The 24,906-nt window shown below is 40.2% G+C and overlaps 1 protein-coding gene across 4 annotated transcripts; it reads right to left on the reverse strand.

Moving 5' to 3' along the window:
• Positions 1-423: 423 nt before the first annotated feature.
• Positions 424-24,705, reverse strand: arid1aa (AT-rich interaction domain 1Aa). Of its 4 annotated transcripts, none has more exons than XM_067405857.1 (20): positions 23,496-24,705; positions 16,395-16,592; positions 14,242-14,874; positions 13,322-13,423; positions 10,826-11,033; positions 10,544-10,633; positions 10,285-10,458; positions 9,263-9,587; positions 8,961-9,109; positions 8,735-8,838; positions 8,413-8,622; positions 8,105-8,309; positions 7,450-7,582; positions 7,213-7,370; positions 6,919-7,060; positions 5,069-5,191; positions 4,881-4,977; positions 3,932-4,769; positions 3,708-3,838; positions 425-3,625 (listed from the first exon to the last, which is right to left on the reverse strand). In XM_067405857.1, exons 1-20 carry the CDS (start codon positions 24,393-24,395, stop codon positions 1,709-1,711), a joined length of 6,837 nt encoding a protein of 2,278 aa, XP_067261958.1. In that variant the 5' UTR covers positions 24,396-24,705; the 3' UTR covers positions 425-1,708. The 4 variants fall into 4 exon arrangements, with proteins under 4 accessions (XP_067261969.1, XP_067261958.1, XP_067261948.1 ...); XM_067405847.1 differs by having other exon boundaries at positions 7,213-7,376; XM_067405868.1 differs by lacking the exon at positions 13,322-13,423 and having other exon boundaries at positions 424-3,625; positions 7,213-7,376.
• Between the last annotated feature and the right edge of the window lie 201 nt (positions 24,706-24,906).

The following is a 24,906-nucleotide window of genomic DNA, read 5'->3' on the forward strand; positions in this document are numbered from 1 at the left end:
CACTTCCGTCATGCAGTCTTACAAATGTCAAAATAAAAGCCCCAATTGCTTAACCGGTAATGTAGAGCTGCTTTATATAAACATTTATATTATATTACTTATCCTGCCCCTGCAATGAACGCCCTTTAAAAACATTTAGGTATTCAATTATTTCTACTTTATAAACGTAGAAAATATGTATATTTTGCTTCAGCTTTTCATGGTCTCAGGAGACAAACTGTTTTCATTGTCTTTTCAACCGATACCATTAAATACTAGTATTAAAGTAATATTAAATCTTACCAATTAAACTAATTTGTAACATACAAAGACAACACTATAAAAAAAAATTAAACACTGAATTAATTCAACCTTTCGTTCATAATCACATTCTAGGATAAACGGCCTGTTATTTATTAAATAAAATAAAACATCTATATGAAAATAATCACAAACATCTTACCAAGATTTAATGTACATTTATTCTTACCACGTGGAACATATAGTATAAAGATTTCATAGTGAATAAATGATATTCATTGAGCCAAAAAGGGAAAAACAAGGAATTTACATTAAGCTACATAGTCTGAAATACAAATATGCAGAATTCATATCACTGGAGAAAAAAATATCTCAACTGTGTTTCTTCATCTAGAGTTATTTTGTTGTACCAGGAGATGAAATTAAAATATTTCAGTTGTTTGCTGCACTATGGAGTAACCGTGGAGGCCAAAAGATGGTTCAGTTTATATACCTAGGGATTTTGATGCAATTAACCCAACTTAAGTGTCCGCTCTTATTCTTCATAGATAAAAAGGGATAAGCAAGAGAGTGTGTGAAAGATAGAGGGAGAGAAAGAGAAAAGGAGGTCTAAATGTACAACATCTTATATACAGTACAGCCTCAGCTGCATCTTAAGTTGAAAACCAGTCCTAGAAGGTGATTTCTTTATAGGGGTCAATTCATACAATCAAGGGTTAAAGAGAAGAGGTCAGGGTGTTGTACGTCCTTGATACTTTGGGGGTTATTCTCCTCACCAGCAAACTAATGGTTTAAAAACGGTTTAAAAATGGAGCCGACTGAGCCAACATTTTCCCAATGTGGAACAGTGCAGTACGTTTGCAGTATGTTTACAGTTGTGGAGTACTGTACAGAAAATGACAACTCATTTCTGCTGTACACGCATCCAGAAAAGTTGACCGTGTAGCATCAAAATACAACCACCAAACAATGAAGAGTCTACCTGTCGATGTGAACAAGAGCTGTGTATTATTTGCACCCTCTTGGAGAGAACAAAGGAACAATTAACCCCAAAACTCACTGTAAACAAGACAGCAACTTTGGTAAATAGTTTGTTTTTCAAGCTATTTATTTTATTCATTTATTTATTTATTTTATTATAAAAAGTTCTTTCACCTCAGACAAGGACACAAAAGTTGGGGTCCCTGTCCATGTCATCTAGTTGGCATCAGTGTTACAGTTTGTGTCAGTGTGTTGAGGTTCTGGTTCATGATCCACAGCAAATTCGTGACAACCTTCCCAAAGTGAGACATGGAGAAAAGGGGGGCCAGTGGGTATAATATGAAAGGGCTTGCATAAATTAAAAAAAAAAAAAAAAACAAGAAACAGTCAATTTTCTCTGCTTTCAATCCCCACTCGCAAATGGGGAGGACAGGCAAGGGGGAAGTATGAAAACCAGAGAAGGTGGAGCCATAGCTCCGCACAGCTGTCATGACTGGCCTATCAAAAAGAGTACATCACAGATGACATGGGACACCAATGAGTTCATGAGTGGGGAGACAGAAAGGTCCAGTAGCCGCGATTCATAGAGCGTAAACTCAGAGTGGTTCTCCTCCACTTTAGCGAGGGCGAGCAGAGCTCGAGCAGCCCGCCGCATCATGTCCACACTTGTTGGCTCAAAGTGTGACCCCTGCATGTGCAGTAAGGAACCTTGGCTCTGCTGGAACTGTGTAGCCGCTAAGCTGTCCTCCAAGAAGCCCAATAGATTCCCTACACTGGCCTTCTGTACCGCAATGGCACGGGCCGCCAGGCTGTCACCCTGTGCAAGATTGGCCAGCAGCACGACCGCCATCTCCCGACAAACGGGCACCTTTCGCTCTCCAACTAGACGCACTAGGTTCCCAAACAGCTTCTCTAATCTACTAAAAGGTGGCGTCGCCAGAATGAGGTCCACATTGTTGTCCTGAATGCTGAGCTTACAGAGGGTCTCCAGGACTAGTCTCTGGGGGGACAAGGCGCCATTAAGCCCGAGACTAGGGAAGGGGTCTTGGGCTTCGGCTGAAGGACAAATGGCCCAATGGAGCAAGCCGTCCAGCAGAGGCAGGCAGATGCTCTCAGTGTAAACTGAGAAGTCAAGCTGGCCTGAGATGTTGGCAAGAGTGACTAAGCAATTTTCCCGCAGTAGCTCCAGACAGTCCCACCACCATTCGTCTTTCTTGCTACCAAGACTCTCATCCACCTCTTCTTCTTTCTCATAGGTTAAAGGTGCCTGCTTTCGCTCTGGATGCAGATGGTGGAGAAGCAACAAGCGGCCCAGCAATAACAACAGCCCTGGGTGCTTGGACATCTCTGAGTCATTGCCCGGGACGAACGAGAGGCTGCGGACGATGTTGGAGACACAAATGCAGCGACGGGCAAGGGAATCTTGCCAGTCTGAGAGCGTGACGAGAGGAGCTTCATCCTTGCTGTGTGGCTCATCCTCTAAAATGGCAATGGAGTGCTGACCCTGTAATGATGGGCTTGGAGGTGCTGGCCTAATGTTTTCTGGAGTTGTCACCTCTGATACTTTTTTCTCTTGATCTTTGTCTACGTGTGATGTCCCCTCAGAGGCAGTTTCTAAGCAGACAGCAGGTCTGTCCTCCCTCAAATCTGAAATTCCGTTGGTCACTTTCTCAGTGGATGACTCTGGAGAAGGCTGCCGATCCACTTCTTTTCGGTGCTCTTCACTGGATGAGGCCAGTGAAGGTGCCTGGCTGTCCTTCTGAGCTCCTCTCTTTCTGTCTGGGACCTGGGCAGGAAGATGCTTCCGTTGGTGCAACAGGTCCATCTTGCTTTCAAAGTGTGTCTGGATGTGTTCTGTTGTATCACCTCCACCGATACTCCAGTGCAGAAGGCCACTGTCAAATTCCTGCAATCGGCCAAGCTTGTTCGAGCAGTCCACCACAAATGGATCCTTCTTTCTTACAATTTTCAAGGGAAGCTTATCAAACTTGCTAGCCTGTTTGGGCTTCTCTTGAGTCACAGCCAACTCGAGACATGGTGGCTCTGAAGTCTTGGGTTCTGAGGATGACTCTCCTTCAATCCCTTGGCAATCTTCTTTCTTCACAGAGTCTTCAAGCGTCCTTGGTTTTTCTTCCTGTTTTATCTGGAGTGGTGCTGAATGTTGTTCTTGATGTTTTGACCTGTGCATTTCCTCTCCTTCATCTTCCTCCTCTGTTTCTCCGTCTTCCTCCATGCCCTCCACCAATACCTCATCTTCCACAGTGTTTTCATCTTTTTTGAGCACGCTGGGATCCAGCAGAGCTCTTTGTCCTGGATCACCAACTTCATATTCCCTCAGAATCCCAAAGATCTCAATGAGGCAACGGCGGAAATACTCAACGATTAGTTCCAGGAAACCAGGGAGCTTCAAAAGAAGACAATAGTGTTATTTAGATGAACACTTAAGTAATGGCAAATATTTTTGTCAATACCCCAAAACGACTCACCTGTATAAGGTTGAAATTTGAAATACTGTTGTCATCATATAACAAGATGTTGATGGTGTCTAAGGCCCATGTGCTCTCTGCCAACAGTCCTGATTTAAGGGACATCATGACTCTCCATGCTTCTGGAGTGCCTACAAAAGTTGGATATAGTTATCTTTCCATATCTCACAGGTCTAAGCCAAATAAATGATTGTAATTCACTACAACAAATAATGAACTCTTACCAATTTCTTTCATGGTAAGACGCCTGCGTGATTTGAGAACTGGTGGCGTAGCCTCTATGGAACCTGGAGGGAAGGATAGGTCTCTTCTCATCATTGGAGGCTGTACTGAGGGAGGTACAATGTGAGATGCAGGGACTGGAGGTCCCACCTTCTGCATTTTGATATTGCTGGGCATGTAGGGTGATTTGCTGGGGGAAGTCCTACTTTCCATGGGGCGAGGCATGGGTGTGGGGCTTGAAACCTGTGGAATGTGGTTTTGCATGGTTTGAGGAGACTGGTAGTTGGACTGCAAGGGTCTGCTCATTGGTGGCCCTGCACCACCAGGGCCATATGGGGGTTGTCGTGGCCCAGGCCACTGCCCATCATGATTAATGCGTGGTTCAGACGACATCATGTCTTCAGATCGGTTCATTGCATGGTAGCCAGGTCCCTGGCCAGGACCAGCAGGAGGTCCTTGACGGTTAGGGTAACTGGGGTAGCCCATATCACTTCGGCCCTGCCACATGCCACCTTGAGGACCGTCAGGACCAGACTGCATTGGACTGCCCATCATTTGAGGTGGCATGGAACCCTGGGAGTTTGGGCCCGTCCCTGCTTGCATCCGATCTCTTCCAAAAGGGAAAGGGAACTGATTCTGAGGACCAGGTGGACGGCGCTCAGAACCAGGGTAAGAACTGTTATACTGGTTAAACATTTCCTGCTGACCACTTGAGGGACCACTAGGGGGAGCCTGTGGTGGTGGCTGTGGCTGCTGAGCGTTGTATGGCCCACTGAACATCTCACCATCATGATGCCGTTTAGCTGGTGGGTAGCTGCCATCACCTGGCCTTTTGTAGTTCTAAATGCAAACAAATTACATTTAAAATGTATGGCAAGGATTTCAGTAACATTTGTTCATTTATTCATTATACCAACATCAAATAGACTCATTCTATGACTGCTTTCCTACCAATTGTTGTTGCGGGTACATTCCAGGCTGCTGATTCGGATAGGTGCCACCAGGAGGCGCACCCTGCCCAGGATACTGATTACTATAGGAATCATGTCTGCACAAGCACCATACATAAGAGAGATCAGTAAAAAGATATAGCAGAAATACAAATACAATCTGCAAAAAAAACAGAGTAGTCGACTAACCGCTGTTGCTGTGGAGGGTAACGATTTGGTGAGTACATCCCAGATTCAGCACTGGAAGGCATTATATTTGGCTGTGGCACTCCAGGCCCCATGCTGCCATCTGTGCCCATCCCTGACTCTGGTCTACGCAATGCAGGAGAGGTTAGAGGTTATTACACAGGGTTCCTACACATGTTCCATTTCAAAATTCCATACTTTTCCAGACCTCCTTCCAAACGTTTTTCTGCCATTGGTAAGCCTCTGTCTCCTTTTCTATGTTTTCTCTGCTTCATGTTTGTAGTAAGGTTCTTACAGTCTTTTAGTGATTTTTAAATCAGTGTTTGATTGTTGAAATAAAGTTTTGTATTTAGTATTTACGTCTAGGCCCTTCTCTTCTTAAAACTACGTTGCTGTGTGACTTCTGTTGGGGATTAATTTACAAGTACTAATATATTCCCTGTTTAAAAGGGTAGTGACTTTGTTTCCCTTTCTGACCATACCACTCGCTACATAGGCGTAAATATTTAATTTGTTTAACATTCTAATAATTCGACACATTTACTTCATAGACATCCTTCTCTGATTTATCCATTCTGTTCTGTTGTCAGTATTTGTTGGTATCAAAACATTTCTATAGAGTAGCCTACGAGTACAAGTAGCCTACAAAAGCGCAGTATCAGTTTTAGAAATTTTAGAAATATTTTAGAAATTCACAAGTTTATAAACATCTGCAAAGTAAAAAGAGGTGTAAAAGGTGATGTGTAGGGGGGCCTGGGGGCATCCTCCCCAGGAGAAGATTTTTGTGATTTTAACATGTAAATGAAGCATTCTGGTGCACTCTGACAACATCATAAATGGGAAAACCAACATTTCCTTCAAGTAAAAAAAATAAAAAAATAATAAAAATAATAATAAATTATTGACAGTATGGCTGAGAATTGACAAATTTCACAATTGAATGCGATTTTGATTCAGAAGCTTGCTTGATTTTGAAAATTTTGATTTTGATTTGATTACCTTACCTCAATATTGATTCATTGGGGGCCTATCAGGTCAAATACATGGCAAATTTCCTCAAAGAAAAAAAAATTCAACTAATGCTGTAAATTATACAAGGAACCACAGCTGGTATCATTATAATAATTGGTTAAAACTGATTTGCAAGCTACTTTCATATAGGCTAAATTACACATAAGGAAGTTTATATACATTTTTAATGACAATTAAATGCACATATTTAGCAAAATTCTCCTCTTGAAGTTCATTTTTGTAGCTGAATAATGAGATTTTGGCCATTGAACGGCTTTTCTGAGGTAGGCTAAATGTGATATTTTTACATGCTGTTTTATTGATGCCTTTCTGCAGTTGAAACAATGATTGATCGATTGCATGTGATACAGAATTCAGTAAGTTGTACTTTATCTTTCAACATTCCTTCGGATGTTCAATCATGTTTATTTTGTGCTGTAACTAGTAAAGCAGAAGAGATGGTCGGTTCACGAGCACTACAGCGATCTATCACGCCACAGAGCACCAAGAAAGATCACGACTCACTCCAATCTATGGGAAAGTAGCCCATTTTCGATTCTTGTGAGAATCCTGAGACACGCGCTCGCCCTGAAAAAAACCTCTTCGGATCTACACGATTCACATAAATTATGTATTTTGATTCAAAAGAGCTAATTTCGCTGTAAAGTGTCTAGTTTGCAGGTATAATAAATTAGAAAACTGAATAGAGACAATAGTCTGGAAACACAAATACTTTTCCATACTTTTCCAAACCGCGTAGGAACCCCGATTACATCATTTACATGACACCAACAAAAGAAAAAGGATGAGTTTATATCCAAAAAAGTAAAGATTTAGTATACCTTCGGTCATAACCGGGGCCATATGGATACTGGTGTCGCTGGCCCATAGGCATGTTTCCCATAGGGCCTTGTGGTCCCCTGTTGCACTGATCACTGAGACTGCTGTTGGGACCCTGCCCACCAGATATGAATTGTTCTCCAACTAGGACCACAAGCACACAGCTCATTATACCTAATGTAGCTTACCATGAACTATAATGGCTCATGACACTATTATAAAATATGAACTGTTATACAAGGTGTACAGGACAAATTATGTTACAGAAATACAAAAATACAACAAACAATACAAACCTTTACGCATACCACTGAAGTGGTCTTTATTGGGTTCATAGGGTCCCATGCGTACAGGCATCTCTGGGGTGCTCATGCCTGACTGGTAGCCAGAGTTGGGGGTCATAGTGCTTCTCCGTGAGAAGTCGCTATCAGCAAATGGATCTTGCAAGTTCACACTGCTCCTAAGAAACAGGGCAGGTAAGGAGCAGTTCAAATGACAAAGGCAGTAGCACAAGACAAACAAGCAAAACTCACCTGCCACTTGGCATTGGGGGCATCTGGCTGTGTGGGGTGGAGGCAGGAGTAGGGGGCTTCAAGTCTCCACTTTCCGCCATGGAGCTGCTGGTGGACTGTGGTGTCTGGGGCCCCTGGAGAGAGCCAGATCCAGCTGTGCCATGCAAAAAAAGTACTTCTATATTTACATGCAAGTACTACAACACCAATAGTACTACAAGCCAAATTCTTGGCCAAGATAGTGTCACGAAATGCCCCCATTTCATAAAGTTCTCACAAATAATGCGAAAAAAATGCTCATAGTCTAATGATGTAGACACATACTCTTCAATCTGCAATCATGTTGACATCTCAAAAAATGTGTTTTAGGGTTTTATGACACTTTAAAAGATATCATTTATGACTCCTGCAACCCAGTCATTATTGATTATGCATATATACAGGAGTTCAAATAAAGAGCTTAAATTGCACCTGCAATATTAATTGATGAACTTATAATGGTGCTGCTTAAATAACAGTAATTTTTTTTTAACTAAAAAAAATTAAGCAAGACATTTATATAATAACCTTCCTTCCTTCATTTCGAACAGGGGTTTTGTTGCGGCAGTTTAATTCAGATTTACCTGTACTTGCTTCAATACATGGCATGATACAAATCCAAGTTGCAAGCACTCACCTGGGGAGGGAGGCTGAATTTTGGCCTGGTTCTTTTTGCTATCTCCAGACATAATGTCAGGTGGTGGGTCTTCTCCACGCTCAATCTTACATTCAAAAGCATACAGACATTGGATGTACTGCTTTTTCAGAGAGCTGGCGGCACTGCTGGAGGTCCCCACATTCAGATTTGTGGCCAGCTCCCTCCATTTTTTGTTCTTATTAACCTGCAATTACAAGGATGCCAAAGCATATAAGATAACACCCTTGAGAGAAAATGAGTTGAGACCTTAAACATTATCTAAATGTGTATGGACAGCTTGGATATACCTGTGTAAGACCTCCAATCTCCTTGACGGACATGTAGAGGCGGAAGAGATCAAGGGGCTTACGACCCACAGCTGGCAGGTTACTCATGCCCATGGCTTTTTCCTCTATGAAAGCCAAGTAACGGTCTACCCACATCTTTCTTTCTGGCTCTGGGCCTAGCTCATACAAACGAGTGATCTTCTCATTGGTTGTTGTGGAGGAACTTGACTTCTAGGCAGAAGCATTTATATGGAAGGAATTACACATGAGGTGCAACAAAGGGTGACTGAATTCTGCTATAAAGGCATTATCTAAATATCTACCATCTAAATGTTAAGCAAACCTTGGATTTTGATTCAGTCTTGGGTGTACCCTCAACTTTGTTATTCATTTTCTGGGCTTGGTTAATTTTCCCATCCATACCAAAGTCCGGACCAGGGGACATGCCTAGGAGAGAAACTTGTTAATCATGATTTTGACCTGGCACAAGATTTGACTTTACAAATAAAGTGCTTTAATTTCAGCTAGGTTATACAGTATACAAAAAGAAACATTTGTTATGATCTTACCACTTGTGTTGTTAGACATGTTACCACCCATGGGGTAGGGAGAACCCTGGGTGTTCATCATCCCAGGCATGTTGTTCATAGAGGGGCCATACGGAGGTCCTGAGCCCATCATACCAGGGCCAGGAGACATATTGGGGTAACCTGGTAGTCTATGAGGCAAAATGTAACATTTCACTTCAAACAGACTCACTGCCACCATTTTATATTACACAAGGCAAAAAAACCCCAAAAAAACAGACATTTAAAATGTGTACTTGTTAATAATATTGTGCAACTTCAGTTGAAATTCATTTCTTGTGTACCTGTTGTGTATCGAGTTGGCGGGTCCATGCTGCATTGCTGCTGCATCCTGCGGCTTTCTGTTGAGACCTGGAGGTGGGCACATCCCCGTTCCCACTTGAGGGGGCATGTTACCCATATTAGGGCCCATACTGGGACTCATGTTGGGACCCATGTTGGGGCCAAAGGGACGTGCACCCATCTGGCCATGAGGCATCCTCCCAGAAGCCATGCCTGCAAACAGTTGCCCTCCTCCTTGCCCAGTCATAGGATTCATGGATCCGCCCATGCCAGGACCTGGGTAACTGGCATTAGGCATGCCACTATAACCAGGCTGCCTGGGGTAACCTGAAGAGGAAGATGGGAAATTGTAATCTGATAAAGGGTTGTGTAGAAACAGGGTACTTAAATTTGTTGTAAAATATATGCATGCAAATGCAAAACAAGCATAATGCTATATTAATAATAGTTTTACAATGACAGAAAAGCCAGTTAATTTCATAAACAGCACATTGCTTATGTTATCTTTTTGTAGAGAAAAAGCTATATATTTAATAAGAAATCTAATCCAGGATAACATTTTCTGCAATGAAACAAAAAGTCTGAAAACCACAACAAGAGCATTAGCAGTTTGGTCAATTAAAAGTCAGCATTGGCCAAATGTGGTGGGGTATGGATGCCTCATTGGTGGGTTTGTGAAGAGACTTCCAGGCCCTTGAGTGTTTTAGCAGCATGTAGCACTGCTGTAACCCACAGTCACTATAGCTGCTCAACTGACGTGAGCCATGCTACGTCAACTCCCTTTTTTTCACCAATGCTAAAAATAACCACACTGTGATCCACTGGTCGCACAAAGAGAAAAAGAGTGAGAGTGAGAAGGATTTGGAGGGACAGCAAGAAGAGGAAGAAAGAGAAAGACTAAAATAAAAGTCCAATATCTGCACCTCCACTACAATCACTTCTCTTAAAATAAGATCCTTTTTAAAATGAGCATTTTTCTTGATTTTTCTAGATGATGTGATTTGTTTAGCAACAAGTCACTTACCTTGTGGCCCATATTGACCACCACCCTGAGGCGCATAGTTCGCTACAGAGTTGTTCTGTTGATAAGGAACCATTCCAGCATGCACCTGGCCTCCAGATGACTGACGAGGAGACAAAGCAGAACTAGACTGTGGAGACCCATAGGGAGCCATCTGAGGGTTTCTCTGCATATATCCTGCGCAGACAACAAGATTGATGAATTGATACAATAAATAAAAAGTGATGTCATTGTTAAGTAGAACTTATATAGACTGTGTTACCTCTCTCTTGTCCCATGACAGGTTGATTCATCGAAGGGTGCATGATCCCATCAGACTGTCCACTTGAAGGGCGGGGAGGCATCTGGTTCCCTACAAATGAGAAATGCACAAATTGAGATAAAAAAAAAGGGGGTAAAAAAAAAAAAAAAAAAAAATGGTTGCAAATGGTACTACGGAAATACATTTCATATTTAATTTTGGTAAATATTCCAAATCATCTGCATGATGACTCAAAGTGGTACTAACACATTTTAGGATTTCAAAATAATTTAATTTGCCTACCTGGCATCGTGACAGGAGACAGCGGCCCAGAGCGAGATGCTGAGGCGCTGGCAGGCGAGCTCACCGGGGGAGAGGTGTGGGGGGAGAAGGGCGACTGTGCTGGATTGCTCTGTTCTCCTTGACTGCTAGATACTCCAGATGTGCTGACTCCAGGACTCAGAGCACCCTCCGTACCAGTAGGTAGGTCATCGATAGAACCGGATAGGTCCTAAGCAAATAGAACCATAAAGGTCAGAAAATCAAAGATTAAAGCCCTGATATAACAGAAGTAGAAAAAAAAATCTTTTCTTCCATGTTGTGATGTACAGTACTGTGCAAAAGTCTTAGGCACATTAGTATTTTCACCCCAAAAAATGGATTTAAGCCAATTATTTATATATTTTGCTGTAGTGTGTCAATAGGAAATATCAGTTTACATTTCCAAACATTTAATTTGCCATTACTTGTAATAATCCTACTAACAGAGATTTTTGTATGCACAAGGAGTCTGACAACAGCCGGTATGTTCCACACGGAGATCAGATCTTACCATCATCAAGTCTGTCTGGGATTACATGAAGAAACAGAAAAACCTGAGACAGACTTAATTCAGAAGAACTGCGGCAACGTCTCCAATACGCTTGAAGGATCCTACCTGCAAAGCTACCTGAAATCTATGCGCAAGTGTACCTAGGAAAAAAAGCTGTTTTAAACACAAAGGGTGGTCACACCAAATATTGATTTGATTTGTTAATAGAAGTTACCTAATAAATAAAATCCATTTATAAAATTTTTTAAAGCATCCTTACTTTACAGTATTTTTACACAAGTGCCTAAAACTTTTCGTAGTACTGTAGCATTGGATGTAGGTTTCTTCAAGCAAACTGGAGACGTTTCTGCAGTTTTTCTGGATTTAGTCTGTCTCAGTTTTTTCTGTTTCTTCATGTAATCCCAGATGGACTCCATGATGGTGAGATCAGATCTCTGTGTGGAGCACCGGCTGTTGTCAGACTCCTTGTGCATACAAAGATCTCGCTGGATTACTACAATTAATGGCAAAAGGAATGTTTGGAAATGTAAACTGACATTTCCTACTGACACATTACAGCAAAAGATAGAAATAACTGGCTTGAAACTATTTTTTGAGGTGAAAATACTAACGTGCCTAAGACTTTTGCACAGTACTGTACATCTGAGAGAAACAGACTATTGAAAAAAAAAGAAAAAAGTAGAGTGCGGGGTTCTGTGGAACATTTTTTGACTGGATGGAGGCCGATCAGAATGCAAGCTTGCAGCTGATCGTAAGGAAGGGGTAGACTAAATCATTGGAGAAATATGGCATATCACCAGTGTGTCATTTCGCAGGAAGATCAAGAATTACAAGCAAAAAAAAAAAAAAAAAAAAAAAATGAGCATGGATGAATCCTTCACAGTAAGATCAATGACATGCTTTTATAAAACGTAAACAAATTATTTCATGCAGAGTTCAAAATCACTGCTTTACAGTTTAAATTCCCTTAGAAAGACAAAACACAAAATGTAAAGAAAACAAACACAAAAAGACTCAGCTGGAGTTATCATTTGGTATTTCAGCATTTCTGCTAGGACTTTAAAAATGAAGCTGTCAGCCATTATCTTCAGCTTTCACAGATTTTAAAGAATAATCTCTAAAAAAATAAATCCACATTCAGCAGCACAAGAACTTGCAGCCTCTGGATAAGTTTTGTTGCTTAATTGTTAGGCCAAGGCAAGATATATTTTCTATACTGAAAATTAGCCCAAGGACTCACAAAAATAAAGAAAAAAGAAAAGAATCATTGTCTTAAAAAAAATAAATAACAAATCAGCAGCACAATAGCAAATTTAATTATACCACAAAACTTTTCTTCTTCAGAATAAATCTCCCTGTGACAGCTTCTTCCACCCTGCAACAATGAACTCTGGCACACTTTTTTTTTCTCTCTCTGGGACACACATGCTCAAGTGCTCTCGTACACATACAATCACACAGCCAGAGGCTGCTGGCCTTATTTATCTCATCTGGGAGGGGGGAGTGAGATCACAGCGTCCCTGAGGTTGCCATGGCTACGGCTGTCGGCTGCACGTGTGCTGAGTCAGCGCAGCTGGGTGTCTCTCCATGTGTCCCTTTCAGACACCGTCTCACAGGTCATAACACACACTCAAATGCAATTATATCTCGAAGACAGAGAAGCAGAATTCACATGGATAGTACAAAAAAGGGACAGAGAACCAATGGCATATATTTCCGTGACAGACCATATGAAATTCTCCATTTAGCAACAACCCCAAAGGTCCTACATAATCACTCCTGAGCTAAGGCTGAATTACGCTCACATCTGCAAGCTAATTACTCAGAACAAAAAGTCAACATAAAATAGAACGCTTTGACTGAAACAACTTGATTGTGCATTTGTGAATCCGTCAAATTCACAATGCATCTTTAAATGCGTCTGGACGCAGTCAACAGCTTGTGCGAAATGAAAGCGTCAGACTCACTGGTAGACTAGAGGGTCTGTCCTCTGTGCTGCTCTTCGATGCCAAAGGCGGGCCGGAGGTTGGAGCACTGGACTGGGAGCTAAAAGACTCCTGGGAAATCTCCTGTGGGGGAAAAAGCCATCCCAGGTCAGTCGATATAGGTATCTAGGCCAGTGGACGCATTCATAGATGCTTTTGCTTACAGATACTATGGGTCAGTTTAGGTCAGTCTCAAAGTTAATAATAAAAGTTTCTGTTTTTGTACTTAAGAATAACCAGTTACAAAACCACTTTTATTACTGTACAAGTCTGTGAATGCGGTGGCACTGTAAAATAAAATGCATTCCAGATTTTTAAATAAATGCAAAAGCAGTCATCCAATTTAGTTCAAACACACATAGTGAATATTAACAAGCAATTCACATCCCACCTTCACATTTGCATACATTCACAAATAAACATGGTATATAGGTTGACAAAGCATCATACAGTTGATTTACACTTGAAAAGTTATTTGACATATACATTGGCAACACTTTACAATAAGGTTACATTTGTTTGTGTATTATAAACGAACAATGAACAACCATTTTCAATTTTCAAACCATTTTTACGGCATTTATTAATCATTCTTAATTCATATTCATTCATAATACATTATAAAGAAAATATAGACTACCATTCAAAGATTTTCTTTCAGCATTTTTGAAAGTAGTCTCTCTCTGCAAGGCTGCATTTATCTTATACAGTAAAAGCAGTAATACTGTAAAAAGTATTTCACAATTTAAAATAACTTTTCTATTTTAAAATGTAATTTATTCCTGTGAAAAAAAAGCTGAAGAGTGGGGTAATGGCTGCTGAAAATTCAGCGTCTTTTCACTTTCTCATTTTCATCCACCACTTGGATAAAAAAAAAAAAAACAACAGAAAGCTTAAGTTACCTGAGGAGGAGGAGGAAATCGCTGATACGGTGATTGTTGCTGCTGCTGCTGCTGCTGCTGTTGTTGTGGGGGATTCTGGGAGTATGACGTGGGCTGTCCCTGCGGCATCTGTCCGTGTCCCGCGGGCTGCTGAGAAGCAGGTGTAGGCGTCTGCGGTGGCTGCTGTGATGATGGTGGTGGCGGCTGCTGCTGCTGCTGCTGGGGACCTTGGCTGGGTGGGTAGCTGGGCTGGGCCTGGGATGCAGGAGGAGCCTGGGAGCTCCCCTGCTGTGAGGGCTGGGACTGAGGCACCTGTTGCTGTGGATAGGGAGACTGGCTAGACTGGGATGCTGCCGAGGACTGCGAGTACGGGGACTGGGATGGGCCCGGCGAGGGGCCGGGCATTTGCCCCTGAGTTTGCTGGGGCATGTGGGGTTGTTGGTAAGGAGGGCCAGCCTGTCCATGTGGGCCAGATGACTGGGCAGCATGAGGTTGCTGTGAATAAGGTGCCTGGCCTCCTGGTTGCCCAGAGGATGGCTGGGGGTACGGCGACTGCTGCTGTCCGGAGTGAGGCCCCTGACCGTGCTGGCCATAATAAGGCTGCTGCCCCTGCTGCACGTAACCCCCTGGTCCCTGCTGTCCATATGATGGCATCTGTGAAAACAAGTAGGATGGCACCAAAGATCATTAAACTCATGGCATTTCCTACACTGATTTACATCATGCGGGTAAATAGACTAAAAAAGAAACAATTCCTTTCACATGCTAAAGACAAGGTTCCCACTCCTTTTGACAAATGAATTTGCAAAACTGATGCTTTTATTCCTGTTAATTACTGTAAAGCCGCTTTGAAACAATCTGTATTGTATTAAGCGCTATAAAAGTAAACCTGACTTAAATTTCCATTATTTTTCCAGTCGTTCTTGATTAAAGGATTAAAAGATTTAAATTACTACTTAAATTTTTTTTACAAATGTCATCAGTAAGACCAAAATGTACTTCAATGTAGCAAAACAGAATAACTCAATTTAACACACACCATAAGGAAAATGGATATTTCCACCTCAGAAATGTCCATGACTCTTTCAGGGGAATTAAAACTGGGAAAAATCAGTTTTAAAATTCCCTGATATTGATAATATGAGTTTACATGAACAAATATCAAAATAGGGACAGAGTTTATTGCTAAAGAAACAAGATCAGATGGGTTTTATTTATAACCTCTACATAATGAGCCGAACAACATTTTATCCTTCATATTCCCTAAATAATAAGAAATGATTTGGTTGTTTTACCAGGCAGAAAGTGGCCTTAACCTGGCCTTGTCTGACATCACATTTGTAATTATTTATTAAGGCTAGGAATGGCTAGAGAGCCAATGATACCTGGGACACAGTGTTGTCCAAACAAAACTGTCATGTTTTGTAACACCAAAAACCAGCTAAGAACTAAATTACTTCAAATTAAGAATATAATCATTCTTAATCGGTCTTTTTTCCCCCTCTCAAGATCATGCATTCTGGGAGTTAAACATAAAAGACACTGTTGTGTGGTACTTTGTGCATAACCACATTTGACAGCAATATTGAATTTATGTTACCAAACATATCAAGAGCGAAGTCATTTAGAATTATGGGTTAGGGTCCAAGATAATGATGGTTTGATTGTAACATCATATCCTGAATGTTTAATAATAAATTCTAAAGATATGTCTACATGCATCAGAGAGGTAATATTCCTTTTATTATTTGACTGCAATTTCATTTTACACTATTAGCAAACTGAAAATGTTTTACCTTGAACCTTATTTCTTTGAAAACAGACAGAACAGAGTGCCTGCGTAACTATGCTGCTGAACTAACTTTAAGAGCTTAAAAGGCAGTGCATCGAAATCACAATCGAAGAACACTGAAAAACAATCCAGTATTTTACCCCAACATCTATTTCTTATCCAAATGAGAGTGTGCATTGCAGTATGTTACAAAATATGCATTACTAGTTTCACAACACTTACAATTTCCAGGATATTTCCATTTAATTGCAAGTGTAAAGCACATGAAGCAAAAAATTGTATCAACGCGGGGGGAAAAAAACAGTATAAATGGCGTAACATACGCCATCCCTGAAAGCCAAGTCAAAGTGTGAACCCTAAAACACTGAGAAAGAGCAATGACCTGTTGGCCGTACTGCATACGTCCTTGCATGCCCATAGGGTATCTCTGTGGGCCAGGGGGCCCATAGCCCTGGCCTGGGTAAGCAGGGCCCTGCTGGGGCCCTGAAGGAGGCCCTTGATGGGGCTGCTGGGAGTAAGGCCCACCTGACCCATACGGCTGACCGCGCATTTTCCCCATTTGATCCATGGAGCCTGGAGTCTGTGGAACGAAAGTAACAAAGAGGTTTGAGCAAAGGTAACTCACAGATAATGACAGAAAAGTAAAAACTCAGTTTTACACAAAGACATTTACAAAGCTTTCAAAAACTCAAGGACATATTTTCCAAAACCATAAAATCAAACTATTATACTGTACTACTGCACTCCCACACTTGAGAATTTGATTTTAAAAAGCCAGGGTGGAAATGAAAGAATAGCAAGGACAGAATGAAAATGCAAGAAACCACAAGAGAAGAAGAGAGAGAACAGCCAGAGGGGGAAGCGATAGTGGAAAAAGGAGAAGGAAAAAGAGAGACAGCAAATAACCCTCTGCTGCCGATTCCCACGGTTATTAACCTGACCGTTACCTTGCTCAGCCTTAGTTAAGGAAGTCAACAGTGCTATATATAACTCATTTCAAATGGAGGGCAGTCTGCCGAATATTTAACACATCCCAGCTGTAGCTCTGCTTGAGCCTCGGCCAAGCCAGCTTTTCCTTTTTTCGGAAAAGACGGCAATCTTGGCACCGAATGAATGACACAGGGCTTAATGACATGGAGAAGTCCAGCTTGACTTGCAATGAGATGAGTGCTGGTGCATAAAAGTCCAGAATGAGGGGTCATGTAAATATTGGAGTTGGAATTGCAGCCATGTTTTTGTAAACTAGCAATTATTGAGAACAAAACAACTGCATAGACAGGGATGAACTAGGGATGGGCGGTATATTGACTCGAGTTTGTAGAAAAAAATAAAAATTTATATTTTATATATATATTATATTATATTATATTATATATATATATATATATATATATATATATATATATATATATATATATATATATATATATATATATATATAATATATATAATATATATAATTATACACACACTCACATAATAAATGACTAGATGAGGCAATTCCATTTATATCGATATACAGAAGTTGAATAAAAGCCTAAATTCAATCTGTTCATCATATAAAGCGATCGTGTCTGAAAATTTGGACTAAAATTTTGGCTACGACCTCTATAAACTTTTGTAGTGTCAAAGTTGCAATTGTGTAGGCTGTAGGAGAGACAGAAAGCTCTCAGATTTCATCAAAAAGATTGTCATTCTTGTTCCGAAGATGAATGATTGTCTTACGGGTTTGGAACGACATGAAGGTGAGAAATTAAATGACAGAATTTACATTTTTGGGTGAACTAACACTTTATGGGCTTCAAAATAACTCGTAAGATATAGTTAACGCATGTAGTTTATTGCAGCCTGACCCGTCAGATGCTCTGACAGATACTTGTGCTGTTTAATGCGTTTGAGATGTGGTGTTTTTCCTTAGTGCATTACTTACATTTCACAGTTATATTCTTCATCTATAAATGTTAGAAAGACTTGCAAATTTTTCCGTTTTACAGTCAGGAGTGGACTTGGACTATTGCAATGGGGTAATCAAATGTAGACTAATACAATAATTATAAGCTCAGATGAGTAAATATGTGTTCGTCTTACCATTTTATATTTAGTATGTGCTTTTGATTTTATTTTTAATTTGGTTTTTACTTCTGCTTTACTCTGTTTTTAGATTGTAATGTTGTTACAATGTTAGAATATAATGTGACAAATATATATATATATATATATATATATATATCTCACAGCCTACATTGTTGCATTCACTATATTTGTTTTCATAGCCTTCGATATGTGCAGGATGTGAAATAACTTTTTTAAAATATTTTTATCCAAATAGAAAGTAGAAGAAAATATGAAAGATATACTGTATAACGCCATTCAGCAAAAAAAATATGAGTTTTTGGCCATATCGCCCAGCCCTAGGATAAACAACAAAATACAGCCAGTTTCCATCATCTATTCCTGCTGAATGCAGAACATGGCAGTATGTTAGTAATTGCAGCAACTTAAAATAGTTTTTCAAAGACAATTTGACTGATTCAAACAAATTTGCTCTTTAAATGCCTTTGAAAAGCTGAACTTCATTCCACGAGAGCAATGACCATTAATTGCATGTGCATGCAGTTATATTGATAACATTTTATTGTGTCCTCACAACATTTGTTATTTTTACTACATGTGTATTTAACATTTTTTTAAATAACAGCAAATGAATGTTAATTAAATTAACATCCTGATGACTGAATAGTGGCTGTAACAGTGAGTTCATAGTCCCATTCTCTTGCAGGTTAAAAATAAATTTCATTTAAATACCTGTGTTACATTCAATTATAGTATTTCATACTAGTAATACTTACACTTGAACAATTACTTGCCATACTTGAGAGAACAAAAATCAATCACATCAGGAGCATATGCAGTTCATAATTCTCCCTGTACATTCACAAAAAAACAATCAGAAGCATGAAATATTAAGCGTACATTCATCCATATTGTCCTGTTTCATGGTGTTAAATCTATCCAACATGAAAAATGAAATCCTAAAGGTCAGCTTAATATGATCATAAAGCAGCCAAATAAATCCTCCTCACCAGTGCTCACCAACACAGTATTTGATATCTAAATACAGCATAAAATACAGTTCAAAGTTTGGGGTCAATAAGATTTGTTTAATTCAGCAAGGATGCATTAAATTGTTCAAGAGTGACAGTAAAGACACATATTATAAAAGATTTCTATATAAAATGGTATGTTCTTTTTGACCTTTCTAGTTTTCAAAGAATCCTAAAAAACAAAATGTATAATGGTTTTCACAAAAATATTAAGCAGCACAAATGTTTTCAACAGTGATAAGGATTTTTTCTTGAGCATCAAATCATCATATTAGAATGATTTCTGAAGAATCATGTGACACTGAAGACTGAAGTAATGAAGCTGAAAATTCAGATTTGCTGCATACCACAGGAATAAAGTACATTATATTAAAACAGGTGACCAAATAAATTCAGCCTTGGTGAACACTTCTTTCAAAAACCTTATTAACCCCAAGCTTTTGCACAGTAATGTATACCATATTATGCCATCTAATACGGCTGGGTGATAGACTGAATATACACAATAATAAAATTAAGCAACTTTGTGAATATGGTGATGATTATAATAAGCTTTTTAACTGGCCATTCAGTTTCCTAAAGAGTAGAGTCATTAACAGTTTCATGATCCTTTTTGCAACTCCAAGGATGAGAGTTATAAAAGATATTTTATAAATGTCTGATACTAAATTTATGCATTAAACATCATCAAACGGCTGAAAAATCAAGATATAATAAGTTTAGCTCAGATCGCCCAGATCCTGCAATACATTACGTTTTTAAAATTTCAACATTTCTCTTGAATATCACGCTGCTGGTACTATTGTCACACCACATTAAACATCAGGTGATAATCATCATGATAATAAAACATACTCAAGTTCATTAGGCAACGTATCAATCATTGTAATATTAATGTGATCTTTTGGCGTAATTATATTGTAATTTCAGTTCAGAAGATAGATGAGCAACGTAACTGTAGTGCACCCTGAGTGTAGTTGCACTGATTCATATTACATTCGAGTCTCACACTATGATATCACAAAGCCCTTCTTTCCATCTTTGTATCGGATGACCCAGAATATATAAAAACAAACAATGATTTTAGTTTTTTGAAAATCAAATGACAATGTACAAATGACACATTTATGCATATGCTGACAAAGAAGTGGTACTGTGACAATTATGAAATGCAAATGTTGATATGAAGTGTTAAACTGATGGAAGCAAAACTGGGAACCAAATCGACAACAGTAATATTCAGCGAACACTTTTAAATGATCCTTTCTTCAGTCTCTTTTAAATATATATATTTTTTTCTAGTGAATTCAAGTCAGATTGTGTAAAAATGGATGGCACAATCGCCTTGTTTGTTCTTCACAGATGGGCACTGACTCAAACATGACCAAAGCTTAAACATCATCACTGAATGACACAACATGAAAAATAAATAGACAAGAAAGTACACCGTGTTGTCCTATTAAATTTGGACCAGTGAAACCTCAACTAGGAAGGAAGCATGTCTAATATCTAAGAGGCTTGTTTTGAATTTGGCTTGAGTTCAAACCTTGAAAGAAGGTCTACTCTACGGCTGTAAACGCTCTAAAGTGTGAAATGACTGAGGGCAAGCTGCTCTTGACATTTTCCAGTGTCCGAATGGAAAAATAAAATAAATAAAAGCAGCACATGGCTAATCTGCATAAGATAAAATGAGGGCTCCCTTGGCAGGAGAGGCTGCTGGACGGGTGCTGTGATTGGCCACGGGGGGGGATGGGGTGGACACTAGAAGACTTATAGATCAACTGAAGGCAGGACGGCATTCAGAAGCTGCAGTAAGCATAACTCTGTTTGAGATTCAATAAGACATTATAGAGTCAGAGTTCAAAGCTACATCAAAAATCAATCAATCAAGCAAATATAATTAACCAAGAAGTTCTGTGCAAATTGTAAAAGACCTACACTACTGTTTGATGTCAGTACGAATTTTTTTTAATTCATACTTTTATTTTGCAAGGAATACATTTTTTTTATCATCAAAGAACACTAAAAAAAGTAGCATGGTTTCCACAAAAATATTAAGCAGCACAACTTTGATAATTATAAGAATTATTTCTTGAGCAGCAAGAAGAATCGTGCCATACTGAAGACTGGAGTAATAATGCTGAAAATTCAGCTTTGCTATCACAAGAATAAATTACATTTTAAAAAATATTTGATCAAAGAAATGCATAACAGATATCTTTCAAAAACATTTGTTTTAAATACCAACCCCAAACTTTTTAACAGTAGTGTATAATCTAGGTTTGAAAACCAGATTTCCATCATGATACCTGAAATATTTTGGCCCATTTACAGTCACTGTGGAAATTGAGGACCAAACCATTAAACAGATCTTCATTGGCAGTAACTTAAACTCAGAGATCGCACTTCACTTTGAAAAGATCTTGTCTAATAAATAGACATTTTCCAATAAAAAAAGTGAGCAATACCATAATGAGATCCTAATATTGTTAACAAAGCATAGCTAATGCTCAGATTAATAAGGACGTTTAAAAAGGTAGGAAAATAGGTCACAAGTTCTAAATATTTCATATTGTTACTTACAATTAATTTTCTTTAATGAAGTATATTAAGAAACTCTGGGCATTAAGGAAAAAACAAAACCGACAAAAAAAACCTTGCAAACCACCCTTATCAGATGCACAGCCTCAACTTAGTATGAGAAACTAAGTTAACTGTGGTAAACTGATGTAATTCAACCTTGAAATTGCACTTTAAAAAAAAAGTGTTTGGACGCATCCAAGACAAACAATCATGATAGGGACCACATGAACAAGAATTTAGCATGCAGTGAATGACCAGACAGGAAATGGTGCACAACATCATACTGTAAACAACTGGCATGAATTAAAGAGAATTCAGAAGGGTTTTCTAGCTCAATATCTAACAGGCTAGAGAAATAAGACACAGACTATTCAAGTGTCTTCAATAACCTAAACTTCAAAAACGCACTAAAGCTTCCCAGTCGGTGAGTGACAAAGTTTGAATTACATTTTTCTTATATTTTTTCAAATACGGGTTTTGAAAAAAAAAAAAAAAAATCTTGGTCTAACACACCATCACAACAGATATGAGCACCAAGATTTGCAAAAATTTAAATTGCTGTTTATATTATCTTCTCCCATACAAGAAATATTCATGAGGAGAACTGACACGAATCCTTTTTATATGCCTTCTATACGTAGGCTCTTTATATATATATATATATATATATATATATATATATATATATATATATATATATATATATATATATATATATGTTGTATAAAAGTTTATAAAACATTAAGTGACAGCATGCTGTTAAAAGTGTTAAAAGTGTCTGAATTCAACCCAACTTACTAAATTAATAAACTCCTACTTCCTGACACGTAGTATATTCGCCCTAAATGTAAGAATCACATTAATTTCACATTTACATTACATTACTGAAAAACTGAGGGAGGTGAGGAACATGAGCTAATCAGCAAGTGTTTCAGTTACATCATATGCAATTATAAATGGCCAAGAGCACAGGATGCAGAGCCAATCAGATCTCAGCGAGCATGTCAACCCAAGACCAACTGTCTCCTGCCTTTGACAGGAGGACTTTACCTCCACAATTCAAATCCCACTGCAAACCAATCTGCACTTACTCAAATCACTGGGCTTGTGTTTACAAACTGCGCGCACAGAGACCAACGTTTAGTTGAGTCTACGCTTTAAAATTAAAGCTTTTCCTCATCAAACGTATTAGTAACGTCATTTTAAAGTGCGTTTAAACACATTTTAGACCAAAATAAGGTTAATTAGCCTATGTTTGTCGACCATAGAAGTGTAACACGTACGTATCGGTTTACACAACACGGGTTTTTCCACATGAAATATCTGCTGATTTTATGTTAATCGTCCTCCTAATTGACATCAGAACTGACGAACAACTCGCCAATCGACTACATCTAGCATATTAGATAAATATAGAGAACAATAAAAGCATATAAAACACAGAAAGGCCTAAGAGGAAAAAGCTAAATGCGTTTAAGCCTCCTCGATGGAGAAGCAGCCTGCGCTAAATACGCATTTTCAACCAGAGATCTGCCTTCAACTCAACCAATAATAGCCAACAGTTTTCAACTTACAACACACGTCCAGCCACGAACCTAGTGACTATTCGAAAGTTTCGTTATTTAAACTAAATATAAACAGTTAAATGATGAGCTGCTGTGGAAAACCAAGGAGGCAGCCATTTTATAGAGTCTCTAGCTCAGACAATAGCAAGCACAGTGCGTTTCAACCACTCATATGACTTGAGCAAAGCCAGAGAGATGCAGTTTTAAAAGGCATTAGGGTTGTAATTTTACCTGGTTTCTACCCAGGGGCTGTCCGGTACTTCCAGGACTCATGGGTGGCGGGTGATGGGTCCTTTGTTGCCAACCCGGATGGCCCCCACCATACTGCCCGCTGCTGCTGCCTATATCTGCTGGTCCCTTAGCCCCGTCCTGGCTGTTGTAGTCGCTCGGTGGGTAATTCGGGTAGCCCCGGGCACCGCTCGGGGAGGTGAGAAGCTGGTTGAGAGTCGGGGTGGATGTTGGCTGCGGGTTTCCCATGTTATACCGCTGATTGCTGTAAGATGCAGCCGCTGCTGGCTGCTGCTGCTTGGCTGACTGCCCCCCTACCGCCTGAGCTTGAGGAGCGCTGCGCGGAGAGTTCATGCCGTAGCCCTGGCCCGGGTACGGGCTTCGGTTCCCGAACGGACTGTAGTTGTTGTACTGGTGGTTCGGGAAGCCGTGATCATGGGAGTTGGGTTGATAGGGGTCCATCATGCTGCTCGACAGCGCGCCTGGCCCCGCTGCAGCTGCCATGCCAGGGCTTTGTTGTCCGCCATGTTGATGAAAAGGGGCCCGGCCGTAGTGCTGCGCGTAGCTATAGGAAGCTGGCTGAAACCCGGGCGCGTGATGGTGTACCATCCCAGGGTGGTTGTTCCCCTCCGGTCCGGTGGTCTCATTTTGATTATTGTTCACTCTCGACGGATTCCCGTTGCCGTTCTTCATCTCCGACTCCCCTCCTCCCCCAGCATTTCCCACATCGGCCCGGTCCTGCAGTTCCCCGCGAGCCGGAGATCCGCTCTCTAGTCCCGGTTCCTTATTTTCCTGCTGCTTCTCCCCCGGTACCGACTCCTCCTTTGGGTCTCGATCCGGTTTTTTCAGCTCGGAAGGCGGGCTGGTGTTGAGAGAGGTAGCGCTGGCGACCTGAGCGGCCATGATCCCCCCCCTCTCCCTCTCGGCGAGTCGGTCACAATCAAACGCGAAACATTGAATGTAAATACAATAGTTTTACAACAATTTACCCGTGTCCCGACTCATCCCCACCCCTTACGCCGGACCGAATCCGGACTCCACCGTCGGCCCCGTTTTTTAGACTCTCTCGCACCGAGTTCCCGGGAAATGAAATTTAACCGACACGGAATTTGTGGGGGTTCTGTTGCAGAAGTAGACTACAGCCGAGGAACGGATCACACCAGCACGAGGCTCACTTAGATACAGCCATTTTACCGAGGTGCGCTGAGACCAGTAAAATACGGCTTGGACTTTCTTCGGAGTGCGGAATGGATTCGGAGAAGGGGGGCTGGTGGAGTGGGGAGGGGGGTGGTGTTAAATTGACGTTGCATAACGGCAAGGTTGAAAACGGCTCCTCGAACAGATTTTGGTGGGAAAACTGTGGCAGTAGTGAACTGAATGAAACCGTATAGCCAGACATTACTATTGCATTGGC

The sequence above is a fragment of the Chanodichthys erythropterus genome, chromosome 2, assembly GCF_024489055.1.
Source record: "Chanodichthys erythropterus isolate Z2021 chromosome 2, ASM2448905v1, whole genome shotgun sequence".
Classification (NCBI taxonomy): domain Eukaryota; kingdom Metazoa; phylum Chordata; class Actinopteri; order Cypriniformes; family Xenocyprididae; genus Chanodichthys; species Chanodichthys erythropterus.